This window comes from Chamaea fasciata, unplaced genomic scaffold (assembly GCF_029207755.1).
Source record: "Chamaea fasciata isolate MVZ Bird 193981 ecotype frontalis unplaced genomic scaffold, bChaFas1.0.hap1 SCAF_12, whole genome shotgun sequence".
Lineage (NCBI taxonomy): Eukaryota > Metazoa > Chordata > Aves > Passeriformes > Sylviidae > Chamaea > Chamaea fasciata.
The window spans coordinates 8,753,903-8,776,045 of record NW_027094097.1 but is presented as its reverse complement, the minus strand read 5'-3'; the positions used below and the strand labels follow the sequence as shown (position 1 = coordinate 8,776,045).

Sequence of the window (22,143 nt, the reverse complement as noted above, 5' to 3'; positions counted from 1 at the left end):
CACAGGCTCTGACTTGCGTAGATGGGCACCCAAAGGTGACCTGTATTAAAAGCTGCCTTTGGCTTCACAATTCGGGTGTCACAATCCAAGCTATACCTATAGAGCATCTTGCTCTCTACTCATATCACAGCTTTGCTCCCTGTCCCCTGGACCTTCCCTCTCCCTCTGCATTCTTTTTTGTCTCCTGGCTGATTTTGCAGTCCAGTTGCGGAGCTCTATAGTGTTGAGCTAATGGCTGGATTTTTCAAATCACGTCAGGAGATTTTGGTTCCTTCCCAGTAAATCCTACAGGGCTGAGCATCCTTGAATGTATCAGGGCTGGGGACAGAGGGAGGAGACAACTAGGGATTATAAATAAGTGGACATGACAGGATGCAGAGTGTCTCAGTCAGTCTGGAGGGAGACACAGTCATGATCACAGAATCACAAAGACTATCCATCCAATCCAACTCCTGATCCTGCACAGAAAAACCCCAAGAGTCACATCAAGAGCCTGAGAGCATTGTCAAAGGCTTCTTGAACTCTGTCAGGCTTGGTGCTGTGACCACTTCCCTGGTGAGCCTGTTCCAGTAGCTGATCACACTCTGGGTGAAGAAGCTTTTCCTAATTTCCAGCCTAAACTTCTCCTTGGCATGGCTTCAAGCTGTTACCAGTCCTGTGACTGGTAATGTTTATATCACCCAGAATTCTGGCATCAATATGATTCAAACTACCAGGTGATTTCATCAACGAGTTTGCTAGAGCTCAAAAACCTGCCTCAGAGGCTAGAAACCACAGTTCCCCTAGTCTTTTTGGGACAGGACAAGCATCACCTAACATCAATCTTTCCCTCGATTCCATCCTCATCCACAGCATTCTGCAAGCCTGACATCTTTACCAGCAGGAGAATAAAGAGCGTCAGAGAGACAGAGCTGGCAGGAGTGAGCACTCCATGCTGCTGCTGCAGATTGGGCACCTATGAAAACATTACTGAGTCTGAGTATGGCCTCCAATTCCTTTTCACTGGACAAATGTAACTGGGTGCTCATAGCAGTTGTCAGTAGTCCCAGAAACATACATCCCCATCATACTGGATGAATGGTCAGAATACAGTAATGAGTCTTACTGCATCCTTTTTTGTGTATTCAATTCACTTGTATTAATTGCACTCTAATACCAGGGTGCACAAAGGTCCTTGCCAGCTTTAATTCCAAAATGGTATTTTGAGCCTAATGTAACAGTGGGAAGTCATAAAAATCTCTCCTAGAGCAAATTACCTGAGGACTCAAACATTTCCATTCTCACTAAGGAAAACAAATTTCTGTAGCCTGAAGAAATAGGTTATATTCCTGGACTGAGCCCCAGGCGTGTACTGCTGTCCTGCACCTCTGCACCACAGCCTGACTGCTTCCCTGTTTTAAAGCCCACCCAGCTGTATCCTCTTGCTGGTTATAGGGTCCTGTAATGCATTTTGAAAACACAGGTAGGCTAAAAAGGAGAAGCAAACCACTATGCCTTTACCAGTGTAAGGAGGCATTACCTGGGCCTGCAGACTTCATATCAAAGAATGTGAAGGAGGAGAGATCTCCCCAGGATTTCAGAGCCAAGGGGGAGCGACGGGCTAAAGCACATTACTGCAGCACCCCAGGGAGCATTCGGCGATCTCTGAGGAGCTGCTGGCTATGCAGTATCCCGAAAAGAGATGTTGGGGCCTCCAAGACCCAGTTAGACTCACCGTGGTTTCGTCTTCATGGAGCACCTGGTCGTAGCCACTCAGCGCGACACAGAAGATGATCGCTGTGACATCCTCAAAGCAGTGGATCCACTTCTTGCGTTCTGACCGCTGGCCCCCGACATCGAAGAGCCTGCAGCACAGGGGAGGACCATCACCACCCACTCCTCCCTAGTTACCAGGGGACCTTGGCATTCTGGGCATTCTCTGACCACATGGGCCTGGGAGGCTCCAAACACAATGCAGTGGGGCTTTCACTGCTAGCCTGGTGGTCTCCTCCAGAGCCTGCAGCCGACGAGGACCAGGAGGAGTAGTTACAGACAGGGATGTGGGGGTTTGTGGGAGAGCTTCAGCAGCCTGCTGGGTCCCAAAGGGTCTGTGGAGGTGGAGACCACACACTCTTGACTTTTTTATGCTCTAAATACTGTTTGTGTGTGGCTTTTTGTCTTTGTGCCCTCTTCTCTCTACTGGATGGCATCATGAGGGTCGAGGTATTGTGTTAACTACATGTGACTGACTCACTTAAGAGAAAAGATCTGGCCAAATATTTTTACATTTATGAGGCTTGATCAGGTTTGGGGGTCAATCTTGTATTATACATTCCAACAAAGAGGTGTTTTTTGGGTTAGAAGAAGCTGCCATGAGCTTCTATCTTACAGGCAGTGACTTTCAAGACAAGACTGCCAAACTTTTCACATTGTTGACCCTTCAAAATGCTGCGTCTTCTGCAGTGGGAGCTGTCCATGCAATTTAACAACTTCTCCTTTAGGAACTATAGGGAAACGTATGGGGAAACCCTGTGATAAATAGTTGCTCTGAAAATTTACTGTACAGTGTTAGACTGACCTGAAGTGGAGGTTTTTGAATGTGAAATGGGTTTCTACGATGCCAGTTGTTTTGACCCTGGTTCGGAGGATGTCCTGCTCGGTGGGCTGGTAGTCTGCAGCTCCAATTCGATCTAAGCTGTCTAGGTAGCTAAGAGAAGGGAAAAGAAAAAGAAAACAGCTAAGAATAAGACACACGTTAATCTTTGTAAATCTCAGATGACTCCTTCAGCTTCCTATTAATCTTTTTCAATCTCATTTTTCATGGCTGAATGTATTGTAGCTAAAGGAAAAAAATCCTGTTCTGGGGAAAAACAAACCTCAGTAAGCTAAGCATAAAATCTGATAGGGAACTGAAAGCAGAAAATTAAGCATGGTGTGCTGTGGGTCCTGCCTGCAATCTGTGAAAATACACAGTTTTAATATTAACTTGCTATTTTTATTCCCTGAGGAACAAGGGTCCAAATCAGTCCATTGTGCTGGATCCTGTACACACACCTTTTTCTGCAAGGGTTTATTCAGATAAGAGGTTGGAGCATACAGGTCTTGCTCCCAGAACATACAGGTCGAGTCCCCTTTGGACATGCCTCTCTCTGTGCTGGGCAGGGAGGGACGGCCATGCCATGCTTTGCTTTCAGTCAGCTCAAATGAAGGCAGGTGAATCTGCACAGGTGAGTCACTGCTTCAGTTCGAAATCCAGCATGGGGCTGGGGCTGCAGGAGATGCAGCTCTTGGAAAGAATCCAGGACTCCACTTAAATGGTGATAATCTGGGAGTACAAACTGGGGCTTTGTGGGAAAAGAGAGGTGATTTAGCTTTCTAAAACTCTTGGGCACTTTTAAACATGTAACTTTATTCTGCTTTAGACTTAAAATCTATGAACACAGGCAATGTCTCCCTAGGCTGAAACTTCAGGTAGGAAGTCCTGTCTTTTGGCCTAAGACATTTGTGTAGAGGAACCCAAAATCTTTGCACATATGACCCCAATCCAGTTCTCCATCCACATTCAAGACAATTTTAAAAAACAATTTATAAAGAAAAGAGGAATTTGGATTGCCATTTAATATGAATTATAAACACAGACCTGCATCACACAGCACAGTCTTTCTCACCCCCATTAAGCCTGCACGCAGGCACAGTTTCTCTTAAAAGAGGTTTGATGTGCATTACAGGGCAGAAATGCCCACCTCTAGCCCCAGGAGCATAAATCTAATGTTCTGAGATGCTTTCAATATATTGTGGATATAATGGAGCGTGTCTGTGCATGATCCTTTGATCCCTGTGCCGGGATGTCACCCAGAGAGGCAGTGGGGCAGAGGTGACTTGCTGGTGGCAGGACAGGAGGGCACCTATTCAGGCACCAGATGACGGCAGTTTTGCCTAATGCAACAGGCAGACAATAAAAAGTAGTAAGAGGAGCTGCACAATTACATAGAAGTAAAAGACTTTGCTGTCTCAGGTAGGAGTTTGCTGGTGAGTGTGAGATGGTATGAGCTGGAACCATTCACTCAAGACAGCCATGATGTCTATGCTTGACTTTCAGTTTAGCTAAATGCAATTTTTTAAAAACACAGAACATGCATTTAGTCCTGATGAGTAACCAAACCAACCCCCCTCATTTGCCTTGCCATAGCACATCCCATTTGGCCTGAGCTTGGTCCTGACCCGCTGCCGGAGATGATATCCCTGCTGCATCCAAACCAGGAATGGCTTTCCATTTGTGTCCTGGAGGGAGTGCACCTGGTGAGCTGGGGCTGTGTACTCTGCTACCCAACAAAACTCCCTGCCACTGTCTCTCATGTCTACCCCACAAGCCTGGAACAACAAACAGCCAAACTCTACACTAAGGTCAAAATACAAACCTCACCCTGCTCGTATCACATATTTTCCCTGCCCATCATATGAATTATTTATTTTTGCTAAACAATTCCAAGAATCACATCACTCAGAGAAGAGTATATAAGCTAAGCAGGCTTATTTTTGTTGTGCCCTTTTCCAAGCGTTTAAAGGCATTGTGGTTTTGTGACAGATGCTCCTTTAATAACCCTCTGATGGGCACTGGGTGGATGAATGGGGCTTCATTTGAAATCAGATCCTCGGCTATGAGGCTGAAGCCACGATCACTCATCTATTCACAACTGGTGTCAACTCCTGTTATTTAAGAGACAGCTGCATCTCTTCACAGGGCCCTGCAGACTGAGGTAGCTCTGCAGTGCTGGTATTCAGAGACTCAGGCTCTCCTCTGTCCTCAGGAACAGAGTACTTCAAGGTGATATTAAAAAGTTGAGATGTAAGAGGGTGGATTTTCAGCTCTTGCAGCTCTTGGCAGTACCCTGAAGCTCTTTATCACTTCCTCCATCTTAATTTTCTGCATTTTCTGATGACCCAACTCTCTTCAATGTAACATTTCCCATTAATTATTCTTCCTTTGGAGATCCTCTTTTTATGCTGGGAGTGCAGCAAATGAAGAAATTTACTGCAAACTGGCCAAAGGACTCACGTCCTCAGCAGTGCAGTGACGGAGAAGCTCGTTACTGTAATTGTTGCTTCCAACCAGTGATGATTTGCTGGTGAATGGCAGCATCACCTAAATCCTGGGCTGTGTGCTGGGATTTCAGGGCATTCTCACTCTCTTTACAGCATGCCCAGTCCATGGCTCTTCCACACAGCATTCCCCTTGGCTGCCTGACAGCAAGTCAGCTCCAGATTTGATTTGATCCTGCATTCAACCTGGCTCTCAGGCTTGGACAGCCTTGCTTCCCTTCCCTTGTGATGCAGCCTTGTATCTGGCTCTACCCAGGTTCTCTGTGGGACCAAGGGTTTGGGGAAGCTGGTGCAGCCTGCCAACCTCTCAAGAGGGCAGGATGATAGTGATAGAGAGAGGGGAGAGCCAAGCAGGATCCATCCCATCTACCCTCTCCTACACGACAGGATCCAGTTTGTGTTCCCAGCTGGGATATCTCCATAGGAACCTCGGCTGGGCACCCTCTGGCACCTGCTTCCCAGTGCTTAACTGGTGCTTGGTAGAAGAATACTCAGTACCCCTAGTACTCAACCTTTTCTGGCTGCAGGTGAGCTGAGCTCTCCAAGTCCAGAGTCTTGATATCACTGCCATACCAATGCCTCCAGCCTGGCTGCTGGGCACCCCAGCTCCAATACCTGCTCCAATACACCCCTTGCCTTTTCTGTTAACTCCTCTCTTCATCTCTTTCCTCATCTCTAGTCTTTTCCAGCACTCTGTGTGTTTCTCAATGACTTAAATTCTTTCAGTTGTCTGGATCTGCTTTACATCTGTTTCAGGGAGTCTCGATGGGGGTCAGCCACAAATTTATTTGAAGTTATAAAACATTTTCAGCGCTGGTTTTGAGGCTGCATTCCAAAACTGTTTAAATCTTTGGCTGCTCTTCCTTAGAAAGAGACTCAGGCTGTGGCAGATACTTTTTTCCCCTGCACTTGGCTGCAGCTGAGCTGGACCCTGTTGGTGTGTGAAGCTCAGCTAGAAGAGTGTGCCATGGCATGGCTGCCACACTTAGACCCAGCTGCGGGAATGGGAGGATCAGCCGGGCTGCTGTTTGGATGCTGAGCCGATTTTAGCTGCTGCTTGTTCTCCTGGGTTCCTGCTGGAAGCATCTCTGAGGTTTCACTGGAGTGCTGGTGCTCCCTGCCCATACTGCATGGAAGGACCTGCTGGTGTGAGCCTCAGCTGGGGGAGGACAGTGTACCTCAGGGGTGCCACCTCTTTGGGAACAGGGAAACCCAAGTGGGGACAAATTGCTACACAGGGTGCTGGATGGCAACACTGCTGGTATGCCCTTTGAGCTGAAAATCTCAAGGCCAAACTGTTGTGGGAGATAATTAGTTGTCACAGCCAACAGGCTCTATGACACATAATCCCCTCAGAAGCTGGCATCTGTTTAACCAGCAGAAATAAGAGCACTTTGGAGGCCGTGGAGTGTGAGCTTGGCTCCCCCTTCCACATCATCAGTGCTGGCACCAGAGCTCTTCCATTTCCCAGCTCCAGGGTTTGCACGCTGGAGTGGAAGCATATCTGAAATGACACATCAACTCTTACTTGCAGCCTGCCTTGCCCCGGGTTTGTAGGGGTTAAAAAAAGCTGAAGGAAGGTTAGAAGGTTTGTGTGTAATGAGTAACCCGCTAGCATTTCTGCTCCTGAGCCGAGGAGCTCCATTACTGCTTGTATCTTTTATTTTAAATGCTTTGTTTTGAAGCAGATTGCAGGTTTCTGAGTCATTCAGTTTACCATGCTCAGGGAGGTGAAGCCCAACTATTTTACGCTGGTAAAAAGCAAAATGCAGAGGAAATGGCAATTTACAAATACAGGGAGAGGAGGTCATTGAACAGAGGCTAAGAAAGGCAGGAGCTCTATACAGGCTCGTTGATAGTGAATAGCTGTACAGAGCAGTATTGCCCCTTCATTTGCTGTTTCCAAAAGCATCAGGTAGCAGCACTGTTGGTGCCAGAGACACTGCATGGAGAAAAGGAACTTCAGTCCAGGTGTCCTATGGTAACAGCTTGGTGGCAGCAGCCTACGTGCAGTGCGTGCACAGGGATCCCTCCTCAGGCTCTTGGCTACCATGGGAACCTTCTCCCAGGACTGTGCTGCCGATGCCAACAGCTCCACTGGCTGCTTTCTTGGATGAAGAAATGCAGCTGAGGTTGCAGGCTGTGGTCAAGGCTGGATACCTACGGCAAAGCTTACACAGACGGACATTCATGTTATTGAGCTTAATGGCAGTAAGATGGTTAAACGTCTGTTGGGTTTTTCTGGCCTTGAGGGTGACACCTTGGCAGTCTTCTTGCATCATCCAGCTCTCCCTGTGCACACCCAAGGTGCTCACACCATGCTGATGCCATGCTCAGATCCTCAGTGCTCAACGAGCTGTGGTGCAGCAGCAGCCACATCTGGGTTTTGGTCTGGGGCAGGTCTGCAGGGACTGGGTGTTGGAGTTTCAAGACAAGAAGCCTGGAGACAGCAGCATCTTCCCAGTCGCTCCTCCATCCTGGCTGTCCTGAGTTTTGGCCTTGTGTCGTCCGTGAAGGGAAGGCCATGTGTGCGTGGGATACCCCAGCCTCGATTTGCTGGCTTGCGTTGTATTTGATGAGGAAGCAGATCCCCATTTGTCAACACATGCAGCTGAGTCACTGCTGGGTTATTTTGGACTCTGTGTACTGAGGCACTCAAGGGGCAGCTCCAACACTGTGTCCTGGCAAATGCTGAGTTTTAAATCAAGGGTGTCACAAGCAGGCTCCAACCTCATCTAAATCTATATGATTATGTAAAGATGGCTCTACCTGAGCACTCCTTCCTTGTTCATGGATGGAAGGCTGCCTGTATCTGATCTTATCTTTCACTTTATCCTCTTCCTTTCTTTCCATGATGAACACACAATTCAATGTATATTTAGCATTAAACCATTTAATATTTAGTGACTGTAAAGTAAGGGTTCAGAGGAGAAGCACTGGGTTTAGGGAGTGTCAGTAGTGGCTCTATAACAGCAGAGTAAACTCTTGTAGTATCTCCTTCCAGAGAGCAAAACCATGTGGGCACTGCTGCCTGAAGGTGTGATACAGTTTGGTTTGGCTACCCAGGGCAGCTGGTGCTGGGCAAGTACCAAGAGGTCAAAGCACCACAATGCTTTTTCTGCAGACACTGTGTCCAGTCATATCTACTGTTATGTTTGAGGGAAAGGGGAAAATCAAGCACAGCCCACTCTCAGGATCCAGCACCAATCCAGCACACAGAGAGGTCATGTCACAGGTGTCTTAAATAATCATCAGTTATGAAAGGCTTGAAATGTTGCCAAGCAGTGGCATCGTGTCCCTTCAGGAATCAATCCTGTCTAAGGGCAGAGACCATGCAGAACCCTCCTCTCCCCCTAACAGAAGCCAGAAGGTGGTACACACTGTTCCTGAGGCATTTCCATGTGGGTTATGGCGGGCAGGGAAAAGACCTTAGGGGATGAGTAACTCATCTGAGGGCAAGAACATTGTCTGGTGTTTTCTCAGTCCAGCCTAGAGAAGGAAGGTCTTGGGAATTTGCTCCTGGATTTGAGGTAATGCGTTTAGTGTTTCTGTCTGTGTTCCTCCATCAGCCAATCCTACCTCCCTGGCAATCACATGAATTAAATGCCAAGCCCAGCTATTTTGCTGCTAATCCTAATGATAAATCTCTTCTCATGTCCAACCAGATGAGATACCAGCATGAAAACTCCCCAGCTTCCTTCCCCTAACTTAATCTGATCAGTGAGATGTCACTTCTGGTGCCTGCTTCTTGCAGGCTGCTGACAGCTGGAGCTGAGGTTGCAGGTTGTGGTCAAGGCTGGATACCTACAGCAAAGCTTACACAGATGGACATTCATGTTATTGAGCTTAATGGCAGTAAGATGGTTAAACTTCTGTTGGGTTTTTCTTGCCTTGAGGATCACACCTTGGCAGTCTTTTTGCATCATTCAGCTCTGCCACCAGGCTCAGGGATTATTGGGGTTACTTTCTTGAAAGAACCTTGCTGGCTGCCATGGGTTTTCATTACTCTTCTCTGGGGAGTGAGGAGGATGGTCCCTTCTATTAAAGGAAAGTGCCAAGTCTTGACAAAAAAGATGCTGTGTTGCGATGCCTTTTTTATTTTTTTGGCCCTGCACTGAAGCAAGGCTGTACAGGGCTTGTACATCAAGATCAGCTTGACAAGTTGATATTAGTACTAATGATAGGCAGGAGGAATGAATAAAGCAGGTTCGACTTTAGTTGTCCTAGTTAGACTTGCAGTTTTCCAAGGCATGACTGGATCCAGAATAATTTTTAGCATTACACGTGGATGAGAAGAGTCACTAAATAGCAGCTGTGTAACAAAGGTACTTGAGGACACAAGGGGTCTCCAGGTGCAAGTGCTGGCTGGCTCACAGGTGGTCAGCTCTGGCCATACCTCCACTGCTTACTGCTGTGTTATATGGTTTGAGCTTGTGATCAGAGAGCTCTGACCGGGGGTGAGGTGGGTTTTGGAGGAAAAGCAAGCATGAGCAACTTACACATAAAGGATTTTGGAGGGGCCCTGAGGAAGGAGATGTGGGCTTATCTTTCTGCATTGAAGCTTAAAGATTGAATGGGATGTAAGAAGGATGAAAAAGAGTTTTTTTTTTTTTAAATATCAGAGCCCTTACCAAAGAGAAAAACAACATGTCTGGGTCAGATCAATGACTTGCCTAGCTTAGGTAGTGTCCAGGAACAGATGTTAAGAGAAAAGTACAAATACAGGGCAAGCATGCAGTATCCAGCTTTCCCAGCCTCCAGTATTTCATTTGGATAACAGAGTTTCAAAGAGAAGTGAGATATCTTTATATTTATTACCCCTCAGTGATTTTTCTTCCAGAAATTTGTCTAGGCACTTTTCGCAGCAATTTAAACTTCTAACAACCACATCTGCAGCAAGGAATTTCCAAGCTCAGCTACCCTGTCTGTGAACAAACTGCCTTTTTCTGGTTTTTAAACTGCCGTGTCAGAGTTTAACTTTGTTAATTTTTGAATGGGAACAGCTGTCCTCTCTCTCCTCCCTATCTCCCACTTGTTTCTCTGTAGATGTCTCTGAGACCTCCTCAACATCCGCTGTGCAGCATCTTTACTCTGCTACCAAGACATAACTGCAGGGAAGCACTTTGGAGCCTTTTGTCACATAGGTAGGGGTTTTCCTCATGTCCCAAATCCTTTCTGAGATGGAGAAAGGAGGGAGCCATAGCTGCCTTGTTCTACAAGTGATCATGTGTTTTATGGTCGCTCAATCTGATGCTATTTGGAGAACCAGGCAATGTAACACCAGGCAGTGCTCTGATGCCTTTTAGCAATGTCCTCATCTGGGCAATGCCACCGTTTTATATAAAGTCTGTTGTTTAAATTGTTGTTTAGCGCAGAGCTGCTGACCACAAGGCACACTTGCCTTTGTTTTATAAGCAAAGGATTTTGACAGGGGCTGTCTGTGTCTGTCCAGTGCTCTGCGTAAGCCCGGGATGACGCACGGCTCAGGCTGTGCAAGGTCTTCTCTCCTGGTGGCCCTGCACGCAGGTGTCCTCTGCACTGCAGGGCAGACACAGGCACTGATCGAACTTCAGCTGAAGCAGAGGAAAGCTCAAAGCTCCAGCCTTGCTTTACGTAAGGCTCTGCTTCCTTCTGATGCCCAGCTCTGAAGGACGGTAGCTGAGCCGGAAAAGGGATGAGGAATGGTGGGACTTGGAACGCTGGAAGTGAGCAGGATCTGTGCCTAAACCTTTATGCAACAGAGTCAGTGGGTTTGAAGCTTTTTCTCTTTGCTCCAGGACTGCTGTTATAAGCTGACAGTGGAGCTGATGGTTTTCTATACTGTAAAAAGAAGAAAGAAAAGGAGGGGCTAAAAATAAGCCCCGGGGAGTTTGGGATAATGAAGGGCTTGTTCTGGGAAGGAGCCTTGCTCAGAAAATGCAGGCCCCCCCGTGCTGCAGCGGGGCCCCTGGTGCATTCACAAGCATCTGCTGAGCTCAGACTGGGGAGAGGCATCAACTAACCCAGTTTACTGCATACACAGCCCCCAGTGAGCACACCAGCACAGCACTAAGGATTGCTTGCCCCAGTGCTCCTTGCATTGCACAGCAGACGATTCAATTTGGCCCCAAGGCCAAATGAGCTAATTACTCAGAATTACTCCAGCCCTGGAAAGCAGACAGCTGGGACCACAGATGAAACCAGTCCCACAGACTTTAACCTTTTGATCAGCCGCTGGCCAGAGATATTCATCAGGGTGTGCACAAAGGCCTGGGACATCTATTTACACACTTGTTGGTGAAGTAGCATTAACATCTCCATTTCTAAGCTGGAGGAAAAGAATTAGATATAGCTGCAGTGTTTTGTAGTGCTTGGTGTCTGTCTGCAGTAGGGATAGCACCAGTGAGAGATTTAGATCTAGTGCTGCAAAGGAAAGCATCACTTAATGAGATCTGTGTTCTCGTATCAAGTAGCTGGAGAATGCCCATGGCTGGATGATGGTGCAATTACGAGGAGTGGGGTAGGTCTGTTGGGAGCTGACTTCAATCAGGGGCCTCATTTATCCACTCACCCTGCTGAGGAAGATGTGTTGCTGGTGATGGAGTGAGAATCATATCTCTGGATCTTCTTATCTGTGCAATTTCATGATCTGTTAGCAAGCTATGGGGATTTCTGCTTTCAAATGTCATTTAAGCATCCCTGCCAAAAACCATGGGTACCAAAATTAGCCAGTGCTCTGCCACATGGACAGATGTGACTCATAGGTAGCAGAAGCAAAACCTGGAAATTTTACCCTTGGCTGCACACTAAAAATATCTTAGTTATCCCAGACATAGGTGGATCTCTTGGGTGTGTAAAATCTGTGCTACGCAAATGGACTTTCTGGTCCTTCTCAGCAGCTGTCAGGCTGAGGCTCCTTTGAGAACAGCTTTGCTTGTGGTATTGCAGCATTTTGGTTTCAGTCCAGGCCGGATCCAGAAGCAGAGACACGTAAGGGAAAATTCATGGAGTTTCTCATCCTTTTAGAAAATGTTCAACTGAACTGTTGTCAGAAGATTGTTTATAGTATATCAAAATAGCTCGATGGTTCTCACCAGGAAAGGCTGTCACCTGCTGGCCCCCCATTTTTCCTTTCTCCCTCTTCTATTGGCACGAGCAACCTCAGAGGTCCATTACCACAGTCTCCTGTCACCACACATCCACCCCTGGGGTTAGGCTCCTGCAGTCCTCCAGGCAGACGTTTGGGTTGCTCCCAGGTCTCTGCAGGAGCGGGCTGATCCCTGTGCTCAGCTCAAGATGCATCAGGGACATTTGCATGACAAAACTGATTTGGGATACTCTGTGTAGGACAGCCCCACCACAAAGCTGTTCTGGTTTTGTGGGAGGTGAGCTGAGGACACCACCTCAGAGGCATGTCCCTCCACAGGGTTGGGAAAAGCTGTCTGCACTTGAGCTTGTGCAACTTTCCTCTGTGCCTTGGGGACATGTCCCTGCCAGAAGCAGCCTCTACTGCCTGCCCATGGACCTGTCAGTGACCACATCTCTTGGGACCAAACCATGGGCCAAGGTGCTGCAGAAAGTCAGACTGGCGGAGCAGGAGTTCCTCTCTGCTTGTGGCAGAAGTTTGAATTGACCCAGGAGCACTTCACTTCCAGTGGGAGGATGGAGCTGGGCCAGAGAAACAGTAGGTCTGGAAAACGTCAGAAGTTCTTCCAGACATCGTGGGCTTTATTCCCAATAAATGCCTTTGGTGTGCTTCCTCTTGGTTGCAGGAGGCCAGGAGAGCACCTCCAACAGATGGCTGGTTAGCAAAGCATTGCCCCTGCTCCCTGCTGCTGGAGCACCTCAGCTCTTGCTGAGCAGGATGGACGCGTCCTTCCAGCCTCCCACTGAGGCAGGGAAATACTATTAATCACACTTGCTTTAGGAGGAATAGAAGTATTAAGGGGATAGATGATTTGCCTGAGGACATGATGGGAAGTCTGTGGTGGCACTTGGAAGTCACTTTGGGTTCCCTAAAATGCAGTCAGAAGCTTTGACCACAAGACATTTCCATATTGAATTTTATAACCCTCAGGCAACAGTCCTCCATGTTTTTAATAGAGATTCTGCCCACTCAGGGGCAGGTACTGCAAGGCTGGTAGAAACTGATTGTATTATATGAAGGCCCACTATAAGAAAGAAATATATTCCCTACACAAAGAGCAGCTAATAAAATGGTGTTACAATTGATGATTAAATCACAGGTTAGCCCAAGAATTTGAATGGAGATAAATGCTTTCTTCTTTTTTTTTGGTGAACAAACAAGGGTGAAAATGGATGTTGTCATGTACCTTTCTGCTCCATCCAATATAATTTCATGCATTCCCTTATGGATTTTGATGAGTTTTGCAGATCAATGACACAGCACTCAAACACAAGCTAAGCAGTAATTACAGATGCATGCAAGATTTATTCATGTGGTGGCACTGCACCAGCTGATGGAAGGACCAGCCGTATCCAATCAATGTTTGAAGCTTCTCAAAATACAGAGGTTTTTTTGGCTCCCACTGCAAAGTGAAAATAGAAAAAACCTCCTGAATCCCAGGAATGCCTCCTTAGGTCCATACAGGGTAAGGCTGCAGGATGGATCTGGGTCATATCTGCACTGTTGCTTGTCCCTTGCCTCTGCATCCCCAGAAATATTTTTCTTGTGGGGTCTTTTCCACATGCTCACTGCATGACCCACTTGTCCCCAGAGCTGAGGACTGGACTGATGAGATTTAAGGCATAAGTAAGGAAAAAGGAGAAGCAGCATTGCAGAGAAAAGGGCTGTGGAACAGGCATGTCCCATGTGCCCAGGCCTGGCGCGCACAGGCAGGGAGCCAGCGTGACGTGGTGCGAAGGGAGCACCTGGGGGACCACAGCCGAAACCACGGAGGTGCATAATGTGGCACTGTTGTTATGGGAACACGTGGCAGGGGAGGCAGGGAAGCATGTGTAAAGAAAGAAACTGGATTTTGTCCAATTTTTCTTCAGGCTTTCCCTGTTGATGTGAGTTATCCATTCATATAGGTCTCCCCTTCCATGCAGCAAAGCTGCTCGCTCCCCACTGTCGCCATGGGATGCCCTGACATGCCAGGGAGTCCCACACTGAGATGAACTTCGCTGGGACTTCAGAGAAGGTGCTTATCCTACACCTTGCACTGACAGCCCTGAGTGCAGGTGAGACTGGACCGAGACTGTGGATCAAGAGATTCAGCTTTTTATCATGTATGGAGGAAGAGGCTCCTCCATCCTCAAGTGTGGATGGAAGGGGATGGAACCAGTGGTCCCCTGGGCAGGGTATAGGTAGTTGAGCTCCTGGGCAGAAATATGCAGCCTTTTTTCCTGAATTTGTTTGTAAATTCTGCATTTGTGTCATTTCTTTGTTTATGCATTTTTATGCAATGAGAACGTCCTCTGGGGATTTCTTCACGTGAAGTTGCTACTTTAACATTAGTATAATTTGAGCAAAGGTTTTTGCCTGGATTCCATTATCAATTCCCAGCTCTCAGCATCTGCTAACTAGCATCAGCCACCTCTGTCTCTTTCCTATTCCTGCCCATGGCAGATTTGGCATCACTGCTCAGCACACTGGTGCACTATTTCTCATGTTGGGGACTGCAAGACCATGGATCTGTTTAACTGCAAATGTTTAAACTGACATTAATGATGCTCAGTAGGATGTACTGGCTGGTGTTTTCCTGAAGGAGGATTTGGAAATGGTTCTTATGCTACTGCCAAACCTTACATACCAACAGCAATACTGAGGGGTTGGGAAATTCTGATTTATACCACTAAATGTGCTGTAAAAGCCTCAGAGCTACAGTGACTGCTCACACGGTGTTTCATGGACCAGGCTTGCAGTTTGAGAGCATGAATTTTTTTTTCAGTGCTGGTGTTCCAGCAAACCTGCTGCTCAGCACTCGGGTGACAATGTAGCCCAGCAAGGAAGGGGTTACAATGACACAAAGTGCATTGTAAATCCCCAGCAAAAGACTTGGACTAACCACCAAAACCGGGGCTGACACTTCTTGGCGTGGCTCCACGGTGCAATTTGTGCCTGGCTTCCCTCTCCCCTGTATCTCTTCCTTCCCCTCCCAGCAGCATGGAGTAGGTGCTGCCTAAAATCTAAGCTCAGAACCATTTCTCCTCTTTTTTTCCCCAATAAATTCAGTCTCCAGAGAGTCTCGGGGTGCCCAGGGACCTTTGAGGAGGTCCCTCCTCCAGGCGCTCAAGCATTCAAATGCATTAAATGTATTGGAGGTGGGGAAGGTTGTAAGCATGAGGATTTTGGCCCAAGGATGGGTGTTCGCTCTGCTGTTCTCCAGCCTCCTTCTGCTGTCATGAACAAAATGAGAAACCCTGCCCAGAGCCTGTGCCCACAAAGCAGAGTGAGTGTGTGCCTGTCCCTGACAGTCCCTGCAGGAATACCCTGAGAGCCTGAGCTGGGCAGGGGGAGAGGCAGGTTGGGGGATTACAGCGTTTTCTGGGTGGACTGACAATACAGCAGTTTTGGGTTTGGATCTGTGTGATATGCCAGTGGTCTGAAGGCAAGGAACATACATGGGGAAGATGAAGCAATAGTTCATAGACAGTCTCTGTTATTTTTACTGTAATAGTATAAAAGGTTTGGATGAATAGACTGATACAAACCTAGCACTGGCTAGTCCCAACTAGTGTGACGCAGGGGCAAAAAGAAAAATAAAAAGGAAAAGGTCAAAAATCTGTCTGCAGTGTATTAGGCCCCCTGTGCTGATGGGGCTCATGCCCAGCTTGTATGGGAGAGCAGCACGTGAGCAGTGCCACGGCAGCATCACATTTGTCTGCCTTCAGTTCTGCTGCCCAGATCAATGGTAGTCTCATCTGTGAGTGCTCTGGCGAAAAACAGGTACAAACAAACCCTTTGTCAGGTTTCCAAGAGAGGGAGGAGGAAGGAAGGCCACCCCCGGCACTGACCCAGCCCTGGAGAGGTGGTCTCCACAGGGCTGTACTGCAATCCCAAGGAAAAGCACAGCCCCCCTGCTGCCTGCGCAGCTTGTGCCTAAATGCCCCTGGTGCCAGGTTTCTCCCAAGACACTCCTTTTACACACCACACACACGGCACTGGCCATGTCCAAACACGTGTCCATGCTGCTGAGTCCTGGAGAAAGGACCCCGTATTTCCCCTCTTCCATCCAAAATGCGGCTCGATGGCTGGGGGTTTAATGCTGGCTCAGCACATGGCCTGGATAAGCAAGACACAAAGTGCTGTTCGCTCCAGGGCTAATTAGAGCTATTGTATCAATTAGTCTGTGAAAGAATCAGCGCCCTGAGCTCCACAGAGCGAATCCCTGCCCACAGAACAGTCTTGGCCAGGTGCTGGGACTGTGCCCCCGTGGGGCTCCCCCAGCCCCCCTGCCATGCTCTGCCTGCCCAACCCCACCAGCTCCTGCCTCGCTCTGCTGCTGCCTCCGCTGCTCTCGCCACCGCGGACGTCAGCAACTCATAAACAGCAGCGTGTTATTGTCCCCACCAGAACCGCGACAAGGAGCTTCAGCTGCTGGCTGACAAGCACCACGGGCTCCCAGGGGCCTGGGGAGCTCTGCCTTCCTAACAGAGGCTGTGCCATCCTCCCTTCATGGGCACACATCTGGTGCTTCAAACCCATCATTGCCGAGTCCTGGGACCTTGTGATTTTACAGTGTGTCACAACGTTTGCTACATCCATTTTTCCCCCCTTCACTTTTGTTCTCTCAAGCCCCTCAAGGCTAGATATTGGATGGGCTATTTGCTTAAGGAAATAAAAAAGGGCTTTCCAGCTCTCCTGCTCACAGACAAAAGGCTTTAAAGTACAAGCCAGAGGGTTTAGGAAGCAGCAGATAAAAGCAATTTTCTAATGGTTCTCTTAATAAAAACAGGGAGTTTTAGCTAAGCTTGTGATTGGTTTTGGATTTAACTTCTAACCTTAAAGTTGGATTTTGGATAAAACTCCTAACCTGAACATTGGGATGCTGCACTCTTCTCGTGGGAAGGGCCAATGTGTGCACTGTCTGGTCCCCAGTGGGTGGGGGGAATGAGCAGCAGCAGCTGCACACCTCTAGCAGTCACTCAAAAGCTTTGGGAGCTTTCCTGCACCATGGGGCCTGACGAATTGCAGGGCACGGGATGGGGAATGGAATGATCCACGGAGGAATCAGAAACTGTGGAGGAGGGGAAAGGAATATAACTGCATCCTGAGCACACAGAGCTGATCTGTCCTGCTTGGCAGGGCTTGTCCTAGGCTGGAGTGTCTCCTCCTGGGCTGTTCACCCCATGGCTGGTGCAGGCAGCTCTGCCCCAGAGCTCCCAATGTGCAGCTACATGCTCCCCGAACTGCAGTAAAGTCCTTTTTCAACTTTTCCTTACAAACTGGGATGATTTCTGGGATAGGACCTGAGAGGGTGGGGCACAGGCAGCTGTGCATCATCCCCCCATCGCACCGCCACTGCTGGTGCCTGCAGACCTGTGTGGAAGACAGCTTGCTCCATCGTGGAGCCTGGCTACAAAGAAATCCCTGCGTTCCTGCCATTCTTTGCCATTTAAGGATTTCAAAAGGATAGCAAATACATCGGGAAACCACATGCCACGCTCAGCTCCCAGCGTCACAGATGGTGCCAGACCTGACGCCAGCCTTGTGAAGAGCCTCGGCATGGTGGTCTCCTGACAGATTTTCCTGCAGACACACTGCAGAATCAGGAGGCTGAGAGCAGCCGGATGGTCCCCACGTGGTCACACGCCTTGCTGGGGGACAGAGCTCAGAGCCCCTGGTGCACAGAGCTGGGTGCTGACTTGCTGGCATAAAGCAGGAATCACACACGCAGGGGGACATATGCCTTGCTAGAGCTATCCAATTCCCTAAGGAGCTTCTAGGAGCACTAGTTACCCTGAGAGCCTCTCTGGTGCACCCCTCAGGAGGTGCCCCATCTCCTGTCCTCAGCCTGTGTGAGTGATGCTGCTTGTCTTGTAGGGCAGGGTGTGATGGTGGAGCTGGGGGTGCATGGTACATCAAACCTCGGGGTGCAAAAAGGGAGAAGGAATTGGATTCCTTGGCTTTGCAGGGGAGGAGGAGCAGAGGCTGTGAGTTCCCAGGAGAGTCTGGGCTCCCTGGCTGTGAAGCTGCATCCCAGCACTGCCATGCCCCGGTGTGATGAGGAGGGTGGGGTCAAAGGTGGGAGACACAGTGAGGGGCTCACTGCAAGGTGTGAGCACTGCCTGTGGAGGGGCAGAGCTGGTGGGAGAGGGAGGCCGCAGCTAGCAATAGGGGCAGCAGTGAAAAAACAAATTGAACGGAACAAAAAAAACCAACCCCAACCCTTGGTGGCAGCCTGCCAGCTCCAGCTGGTTTCATAAGGACATTTCAGCCTAAAAATACACAAATACTCAGCCAAAAAAAGTCAAATCTTTCTGCGCCGAATCTGTCACCCACAGCCCTTCACAAGGCAGGAAGAAATTCCTGTTGGGTCTGTCAGTCGGTGATGAGAACAGATTATCCGGGATTCAGGACTACAGTTCAGCAGGTTTCCTTGGGGGGATGCCCTGTGCTGTGTTTATAGATGGTACTGGCTGCTCCTCCCCACTAAGCAAAATGTGAAAGGAGAGGAGATCATTTCCAAGTTCTTGCAGTGTCTCCTCCTCCAGGCAGTGTGAACTACCTCAGCTCCTACCCTTTTGGTGTGAGCTTTGCCAAAATGGGGACAGCCCTGATCTGATGAGCCCATTTAATTGTGTCTCATTAAATACCAATTTACTTAGTCAAGATGTTAAGATTTTACTAATCTCAGGCCAAAGACAACACTGTTATGGTGTAACACTGAATGATAAATGGCAGGGAAGTGGTAGGTACTGCTATGCCTTTGTCCTCAAAGAATGAACTACCTGTGTAGTTTCTCTGCTCCTCCTTTCAGGGCAGAGTGTACCTCCTGCGTCTCTTCAGAGCTGTTACCCCAAAGGAGGGTGGGTCTAGTGGAGCTCTGCCCTGGGATCTGAGAGGGGCCAAGTGGGAGGGGTACTATAATGAGATCCGATGTCTCATGATAAGGCCGTGTGATGCAGAGTCCTGCAGACCTCTGGCTGTGAGTTTTCTGCCAAAGAAGCTCAATTCTCATATTGTCCTTTCAACGTTTGGTGGGATAGGAAGGTGAGCATCACTTAACACCCACAGTCAAGATAGTCTGATGTGGTCTTCACTCTGCTTTGGGCCAACAGAGGCAGCCCCTGGAGAGTATGTACTCAGTTTTGGTGAAGTTGGGTTTTCCAGGTGGGTGAAGACTGAGGGGGGATGCTGGAAAACATCAGCTGATTTAGAAAAAAATGTCTTTCCTACTGTGCCCTTGCTCCACTTCACACTCAGCCCTAGGTGAAGCCATATAACAACAGCAATTCCTTAATTTATGGGGATAATAACAAAACCTAAGACCTCGACCAAGCCCAAGCCCTGCTAGACTATAACAGGCTGAGGCTCAGATTGCACTGACAAGAAACAGCCCCACTCCAGAGCCAGCACAGCACCAGCAGACATTGCAGAGCTGCTCCTCTCTGGAAATAGATTTGCATCTCATTTGTGGGAATGGAGCAAGGTTGGTGATTCCAGTCAACCAGCTCTGGCCTTTATGGACTGTTTTGTTTTTCTTGTTGTAGGGGGAACTTGATTATTCAGAGCTGGTGGGCATATTTACTTACTGGGGTAAATTAAACCATAAATTCAGACAAATGTACCTACCTCTACACTTGTGATGTATTTTTCCTTTCTGCTTTATTGGGCTTCAAGACACAAAGGTGGATTGTTCAATAAACAGCGCAATGCAAGTCATCCCAATTAATTGGATTGTTCCATTTATGCTGCTACTGCCTCCAATTAAATGCAAGGGAGCACAAGTGACAAGCACGAATAAGATGGGTGTGCAGAAGACCACATTCTAATGCAGAAGCTGTGATGAGCAAATGGAATCTACACACCTGATGGGAATATTAATGCAAAACTTTGACCTATAATTTTTCTTTCTTCAGTCTAAGTATGCCAGAAACAATTGCAGCTCATTAAAATGGATCATGTCCCGACAGTCATGCATAATGACCAAGTCCCACAAGTCCCATGGTTTAAATGTCTGGCTTGCTGGCAAAGCCAGCAAGGTAAATGTTTGGACCATGGGACTTGTGGGACGCGGACATTATCATAGAGCTGCACGGTCCTACATGACTAGACACAGGAAACTGCAGCAAACCTCAAAGACCCTTTCTCACTTTTAAACCCAGTGTTATCAGAGAAAGACTGAAGGGCAATAAAACAAATCCAAGAGTGCCAGTGTGGGTTGGACCTCTGGAGTTCATCTGGCCCATCCCCCTGTTCAGAGCAAGACCAACTTCAAAGTTAAATTCAGTTTGAAAGTTAGCTCAGGTGGCTCAGCATTGAGCACTTCCAAGGATGGAGATTTTACAGCCTCTTTGGGCAGTTTGTTCCAATGCTGCCTTGTCAGGGCTCAATCTGGAAGCCATTCACCACATCACAACAACATCTGGCTCTACTTTCTTAACTGCTTTTTTGATGCAAAGTGTGTGTTGGCACGTGGGATGCAGTAAGTATCAGTAGGGAAGGTGATAGCATCGTGCAAAGACAATTCTTTAGCAAGAAAAATAGATCAGAAAACAGTCCCACACAAGATGGGGTGAGAAGGAATGCACTACAGTATTTTATTCTGAGTCTGGTGCCATTTTTCTGTAAGGCATTGCCAGACCAGTTCCTGAAGATGGAATAACCAAAATGTTGTCCAGCTTGGGCTTGCTTTTTGCCACAGACTTGAGATGTCAGTGCTGTGGTTGGCTGAGGTAGAGCAACAAACACAATTGCATCTCTCTCTCTCTCCACTGAGCAGTGAGGTCTGTATCCCTCTTCAGAGGCATCTCTCCCTCCCTTGGCTCCTGATGCCAAAGGCAACAAGCTTCCTAGCCCTGACACCTCTGATATGTGTGAAGATGGATGGGTTGAATGCAGGCCTAAAATATTTTACATTTTCACGGTAGTTTCACAGCCCTGGCATTATCAAATGATCTTTCAAAGTACTTGGAAGCAGGAAGAGAAGAACTTGAGAGAGGTTCTGGCTTTTTTGTGTCTGTGTACTTGCAAACTGTCTCTGCCTACACATCTTGCAGGGCCTGTTCCTGTTTGGAGATGCACATGGAAAATCAGTGCTCGTGTGGATGCTCTGTCTGCTCCATTTCCCCCCTGAAGTCTGGAGGCTGTTCAAAGCAGGTCTCCATCTCTGGGTGGTTAAGATCAGACTTGCCCTATGTGCTGCACTCCACTGACCAGCCTAGTTAGGAACTCGAGGCTAGGAAACACAAGACAATTTTAAAATCTGAACAAAAGTAGGAGATTAAGGAAACCAGCTGGAAACCTCTATTTTGCTGATTTTGAAAGCAAAATGTGGGTCACAGATGTGCTTCCACAGACAGAAACTGGCTGGAGAAGAAAAAGACATCAGCATTGCCCAGACTCTTTGATGATCAGAGGTAGATTTAGCTCCTAGGCATAAAGACAAGAAAGGAAGAGGAGACTAAGTAGGAATAAAAACATAATCAAGATATTAGGAATGTGGAACGCAACCCACCCGTAAATTTGCCTGAGGGAACTATGAAAAAATGCAGTAACAAAAAAAGATGAAACCAATTGCTACATCTTATTCTCTTCCCTTGTCTTGCCTTCCTTATGGTTTTGCTTTTTCCAGTCCAAGACACAGGGGGTCCGTTACAGAACTTTCCCTCTTCCTCGATCATGTTTTTTCTTTGCAAAAGTGCTGTTTTCTACTGCTCCTTTGCAGTAGCTACAAAATCCTTGCTAAAGACCAGCTGACTTTAGAGCCCAAAAGAAACAAAGCCTTGCAGAAAATCCATACTGTCTGCATGTATCAGAGGCTAGAAAGCAATGTGCTCTGGCCCATCTGGCTCCAGAAGAGAGCTAATACTCCTTGTTTAGTCTAACACAAAAGATTAAACTTATTTTCAGTGAAATTGATGACAGACTGGTAAGAGGCATGCTGCCGACCCTTG

The 22,143-nt window shown here is 47.8% G+C and overlaps 1 protein-coding gene across 2 annotated transcripts in view; it reads right to left on the bottom strand.

The window, feature by feature from the left end:
- The window catches only part of GNAO1 (G protein subunit alpha o1), a 143,157-nt gene that overhangs the window by 23,535 nt on the left and 97,479 nt on the right, over window positions 1-22,143 (bottom strand). For both annotated transcript variants that reach the window (XM_066194389.1, XM_066194388.1), the window contains exons 5-6: window positions 2,558-2,686; window positions 1,715-1,844 (exon numbers count right to left, since the gene is read on the bottom strand). In XM_066194389.1, coding sequence (XP_066050486.1) covers window positions 1,715-1,844; window positions 2,558-2,686 — 259 coding nt within the window. The remainder of the gene's footprint in view (window positions 1-1,714; window positions 1,845-2,557; window positions 2,687-22,143) is intronic.